Raw genomic sequence first — 6,224 nt, forward strand, 5'->3', positions numbered from 1 at the left:
CAGAGCACAGTACCATCCACTCCACCTCCCCTGTGTCTGACATACAGTAATAGAGGGATGGAAACCTTAGAGAAGCTACAGTGAGACCGACAGGATGAGAATAGCATGGAATGAAAATATTTCTAATAACATAATAGAAAGACATTAATTATTTTTTTGAAAAAAAAAGACCATTTCGTCAAAGCAAGTTTCAGAATTTGTTTATTTTGCATTTGTTTTCCATTTTCTGAGCAGCTGAGAGACAGAGCTGTGAAAGTAGAGCAGAGACTTTGCCTTCCATTTCCCAGGCCATTCTGCAGGACGTGCACACTGTCTGTGCTCCTTCTATCCTCTACTGCTGTTTGGACGGTAAGTTAAACCCCCAGCAACTTATGGTAACACCCAGAACCTGGAAATAAATTTTACCTCCATTGGCAGGAGCCATTGGGACCCTAAGCAGATCTCAGTTAACGAATCGTATAATTGATCTAAATGGAGACGCCATCGTATTTTTGAACTGCTCTCGAAATTTGGTCTGAGTCACCCCATAAATAAAGGTATTTGTGCAGCAACTTGAAATCCGCAACATATATCCAACTTTCCGAAAGACATACTCAGAACTGTTGTAATCTGCAGGATCTTTCCCTGTTATAAAATAATATAAAAATTCTATGACATGTGTTAGCCACAGAAGTATGAAACTGCCGGATATGGTGAAGAGTAAGATAGCTGACTTCCTTCTGCTCTCTATCTCTGGGTCACTTTGGCTCTCTCCCTTAGTCTGAGTCCTCAGTCTCTTTCGGACTAAACTGGCCACTAAGATGTGTCTGACTGTCAGAGCATTCAGCAATAGAATTAATACGAATGGAATCAATGGAGTTAAAATCTTATCAAACCAATCAAAACCCACCCATGCAGGTTCTGTAAAATAGCTTGCCTTGATGCGACAGTCCCATGGTAAATTATTAATTATCCAGACGGGCTTTACAGTAAAATAGAAGGGAATGGTTTTCAAACAGAGTAGAACACAGGCTGTTGATAGAATCAAAGCAGCAGTTTTCTCCGTGCAAAACCTCTTTTTCAGTTTCAGGCAGCAAATGGCTACAAATCGATCAAAGGAGAAAGTGACTGTGAACCAGACGGAACAATCAGCAGTTGAACGAGTTAGAACATAAATAACACTACACACTGGAGTGATGTCCAAGAAAGATCCACGGAAGTAGTAATGATTGATACGATAGAGTATGACCTCAATGACTATAACCAAAAGATCTGCCATTGCCATGGCTACCAGATAGTAAGTGGTACAGTTCGACAGGCCACACCTCCCTCGGCGCAGGATCACAATAGCTGTTAGATTAACTGTAAGAGACAGAAGAGAAGAGAGAATTGAAATTTCCTATTCAACATCTCTACATTGAACCAAATATTAAAGGTTAGGGTTCATGGAAAATGAGTGGAAATCCTATTGAATCGTTTGCTGACCAATCAGCCTGAGTTAACCAGTCTGCTATTGATAGTATCTGCACGAGTGATCACTCCACAGTCCCAGGTGAGACAATTTCCCATTTTCAAATTTCCTCCCACTGCAGATATTTTCGATTTCATTCAGGAATTGTCATTACAACATGTAATTGCGTGGAACAAATTGCAACTTTAAATGCAGCATTAGCAAGCAGCATTCTGATTAAAAGCAATGTAAAAACTGCAATGCCAGTCTGCAGCACCTCTCCTTTGACAAACGTAAAAGAAACATTACACCCTGTCATTTTAGATATCAAGAATTCCATAATCCTGATGTTGGTGATTAAAAGAAAATAAACAATATTGATGATTTAAACATCCATAGTAATAATTTCTATAAACTTCTGCTGTCAAGCCAAGAACTCTCTCTTCCCCAGGTGGAAACTGCCTCATAACCCCATCAAACATCACATGCCACCTCATCACTGGATTCTCACATAGCAGATTTTCCCTTTGGAATATACTACGCCTCTCCTTCATTGTTCCTTTGAACAAAGGTTAGGACAGAGGCAGAGATCAGACAGAAGCCAACGAGGGAGTGATTGGAGCTGTGACAGCGAGTAACCTTACAGCCAAGCCTCTTCCAAGGCTGCCCACCTTGAAGATATTCTCCTCCTCCCTTCACAAGGATCTCAGCGAGTCTCTCTCTCTTGCTGCACCCCCTCAGGTCATCTCCACTGCCTTCTGCTCTTCAGCAATGTCCTGAAGCAGACTCACTACCACAGCCACATCTCCTTCCTCAGCACCAACCTATACAACCAACTTATCCCACATGGACTCAAGACTACATTCAGACCATCACAGTTTGGAGCAGACCAGGATAAATCCAAAGCCTCCAGAAACAGTTCTTCCTCTGGATCCTCCCCTCCACCCTCACAGCCATGTGCCACCACCTACTCTCCCCTGCAGTCAGCCCTGCCCCAGCTAAGGGCCACACTCTCTCAGACCTGAAAGGACCTCTGCTGTTCTTCATCCTCAGAAGGATCCACATACTCAATAAACATTGATTCTCCAGCTTATTGGGCATCAAGGAATGAAAATACACCAAACTCTCATGTACTTACCTCTAAACCCGGGATTTCTCGATCATTCCAGAATGTTATCCCAGCCTCCATTATAGGTCGGATGAGATTAGTCACATGGTCGCTACAGCCACCACCACCACCACTGCAAATGATGACCTCACTTCCTCTCCTGCCACCCCACAGACCATGGCCACCAATGACTATACTGTCTACGGCAGACCCACTGCCACTAAAAGCCCCACAAAGGCTGCCCACCACGTCACTTCCACCCCCGTGGTTGCTGCCGCCTCAGGCACTTCCGTCTCCACCAACTTCACTCACCAGAACACTGCCGACCAACACGCTGCCGCAGCCACTGCTGAAGATGCCGCGAACGTCACACGCAACATCACTTCTGCCCCCTGCAAATGCCACCGTATGGTCGCTTCCACCCCCCTGACCACCATGGTGTGTGTCACTTCCTTTGGTGAGGTCATCCACAATACCATGACCACGCCCACTCCAGAGACAGTCTCCGCCCCCACACCCAACTCCAACTCGACACCAGGCCCTTGTCCCCCAGCCTTGCTGGGTTTTCACCATCCTCCCAGACCTCCCCCTACCTGAGGATGAACCATCAGTCCTCAGTGAAGGTCTCACCTTCATTCCACTATACTCCTGAGTCAACGAATTCCACGCGCTTTGTGACATTGAATTTTCCTTCCACCGCCCCCGTGCTTACTTTTTCAATCAGGACTTTCACCAAGCCTCTGAACATCCCATTCCTGCCTCCAACATACTCCATCCACTTGGACACCCAGTGCTGGTCTGTTACTCGCCCTTGACCTCTTTATCTCCAACTGACACCATGACATTGACAGCCTCAACTGGGCCACTCCCTCACCCAATCCAACCTCTCACCCACGCAATGTGCAGCCCTCCACTCCCTCCGCTCCAACCCCAACCTCACCATCAAACCCACAGACAAGGTGGGGAGGGGGTGGGGGTGTGGTGGTGCGCAGTGATAATTTGGCGCACCGATCTCTGCACCACTGAAGCCAGGCACCAAATCATGGACACCTCCTCCTACTGCCCGTTCGACAACAACCTCACCTCCCATCCCCAAACCATCATCTCCCGGACCATCCACAACTTCATCACCTTTGGGGATCTCCCATCCACAGCCTCCAACCTTATAGTCCGGGTACCCCGCACCACCCGGTTCTATCTCCTACCCAAGATCCACAAACCTGACTGTCCCGGTGGGCGCATCGTCTCTGCCTGCTCCTGCCCCACCAAAGTTATCTCCACAAAGCTTGACACTGTCCTGTCCTCCTTGGTCCAGGAATTCCCCACATGCATTCGGGACCTCTACCACCTCCATGACATTCATTTCCCTGGCCCCCAATGCCTCATCTTCATGGACATCCAGTCCCTGTCCACCATGACAGATGCTTCCAGGCCATCCATTTCTTCGTCTTCCTCTGACCCAACCAGTACCCCTCTATCAACACACTCATTCAATTGGCTGAACTGGTCCTCACCCTCAACAATTTCTCCTTCAAATCCTCCCTCTTCCTCCAGACCGAAGGGAAAGCCATGGGCACCCATATGAGATCCCAGCTATGCCTGCCTGCTTGTAGGATACATGGAACAGTCCATCTTCCAGCACCATCCCCGACCTTTACCTCTGCTACATTGATGACCGTATCGACACTACCACATGCTCCCACGGGGAGGTTGAACAGTTCAGCAGCTTCATTAACACCTTGCATCCTGACATCAAGTTCATCTGGACCATCTCAGACACCTCCCTCCCCTTCCTGGACCTCTCCGTCTCCATTTCCAGCAATAGACTCAACACAGACATTTACTTCAAATCCAACTCCCACAGCTCCCTGGATTACACCTCCTCCCACTCCACCTCCTGTAAAAACGCTATCCCTTACTCCCAATTCCTCCGCCTCCACCGTATCTGCTCCCAGGAGGAGCAATTCCACTCAAGGACATCCCAGACAGCTTCTTGTTTCAAGGACTGCGATTTTCCCTCCCACCTGGTCAACAATACCCTCCAGCACATTGCCCCCACTTCCCGCACCTCTGCCCGTGAACCCCCACCCCCTCCAACCGCAACAAGGATACAACCTCTGGTCCTCACCTTCCACGCCATCAATCTCTGGATACAATGCATCATCCTCTGCCATTTCCGTTGGCTACAGTCAGACCCCACCACCAGAGATATATTTCCCTCCCCACGCCTTTCAGCATTCCGCAACCCCCACCAACCCACCCTCACTCCCAGCACCTTCCCTTGTTGCCACAAAAGGTGTAAAGCCTGCGCCCACACCTCCCCCCCTCACCTCCATCCAAGGTCCCAAAGGATCCTCCCGCATCCGGCAGAGATTTTCCTGCACCTCCACACACCTCATCGACTGTGTCCGTTGCTCTTGATGTGGTCTCCTCTACATTGGGGAAGCCAACTCACGAAATGTTTCAGGAACACACACTCCAAACAACCCCACCCCCCTGTGTCTGACCACTTCCACTCCCCTTCCCCATTCCGCCAAGAACTTGCAAGTCCTGGGCCTCCTCCACTGCCAAATCCTAGCCACCTGACACCTGGAGGAAGAACACCTCATCATCTGTCTTGGGACTGTCCAACCACATGGGATTAAGACAATTTCAGTCTCCTCATCTCCCCTCCCTCCACCTTGTCCCAGACCCAACCCTCCAACTTGGCACCGCCCTCTTACATTGTCCTTCCTGTCCATCTTCCTTCCCACCTATCCACTCCCCCCTCTGCTCCAACCTATTACTATCACCCTCCACTTATTGCCTTCCCAGCTACCTTCCGCCCAGCTCCACAACACCCCCCTCCCCCCCCCCCCCCCCCATCCTATGTATCTCTCAGCCCCCTTCCCCCAACACTCCCACAACATTCCTGATGAAGGGCTTATGCCGGAAGCGTCGACTCTCCTGCTCCTCGGGTGCTGCCTGACCGGCTGTGCTTTTCCAGCGCCACCCCTTCTTGACTCTGATCTCCAGCATCTGCAGTCCTCACTTTCTCCCGTGACAGAGAGTGTCAAACAGCGAAACTGCTTTTGATAAAGTCAAGCAAGAAAGAGGAAACTTCAACATTGGTGGTGGGAAAAGAGATTTCAGGAGTGGATCAGGAATCTCCACACTGAGAGGTAGCCCAGTCTTAAGTGGGTGTCATGATTATTTGTCCCATTTCAAGTTATAATCAATACAACTCTACAACTCCACTGTGCCAAGTATTTTCAGCCACACAGGTGACAAGGAACAGGCATTCTATTATTACAGAAATCTATCCCCAGCACCTTACTACAGTGACAGATCCAAGGCCTCTTTAACTGAGAAAACTATCTCCAATCATTGCCTTACACTTAGTAGCCAATGTTACAAATCCAAAGGACATTTATGTGACAATCAGGGAGCACACTGATTCCAAATGACAATTGAAGTGTGGGAATAGAATAACACCGCAGAGAGTATATAGGATACTTTGTTTGAATAAATAATTTGATTGCGATGTTGACTCCAGGATGAGCAGGTAATAATGTCAGATACAAAGTAAAATCAGAGAATTCTGATTTTTACACATTTGCATAGAACAGTACAGTACAGCACAGACTCAATGGTGTGCCGAACGTTTATCCTACTCTAAGATCAAACTAACCTACATACTCTTCATTT

At 48.2% G+C, this 6,224-nt stretch overlaps 1 protein-coding gene across 1 annotated transcript; it reads right to left on the minus strand.

The window, feature by feature from the left end:
• Positions 1 to 442: 442 nt before the first annotated feature.
• LOC148138993 (putative G protein-coupled receptor 139) lies at positions 443 to 3,869 on the minus strand. The gene is made up of 2 exons (XM_087980815.1): positions 3,758 to 3,869; positions 443 to 1,341 (listed from the first exon to the last, which is right to left on the minus strand). Exons 1-2 carry the CDS (start codon positions 3,867 to 3,869, stop codon positions 443 to 445), a joined length of 1,011 nt encoding a protein of 336 aa, XP_087836941.1.
• Positions 3,870 to 6,224: the final 2,355 nt, after the last annotated feature.

Source organism: Chiloscyllium plagiosum, unplaced genomic scaffold (assembly GCF_037043375.1).
Source record: "Chiloscyllium plagiosum isolate Xiang-an unplaced genomic scaffold, Cpla_swu_hap1 HiC_scaffold_38, whole genome shotgun sequence".
Taxonomy (NCBI): Eukaryota; Metazoa; Chordata; class Chondrichthyes; order Orectolobiformes; family Hemiscylliidae; genus Chiloscyllium; species Chiloscyllium plagiosum.

Excerpts from the sequence above, each read along its gene's own strand:
- LOC148138993 (XM_087980815.1), bottom strand. The coding sequence starts at position 3,869 with ATGCATGTGGGGAATTCCTGGACCAAGGAGGACAGGACAGTGTCAAGC. Across the intron at positions 1,342-3,757 it reads GCGCCCACCGGGACAGTCAG|TTAATCTAACAGCTATTGTG; the intron begins GTTTGTGGATCT and ends TGTCTCTTACAG.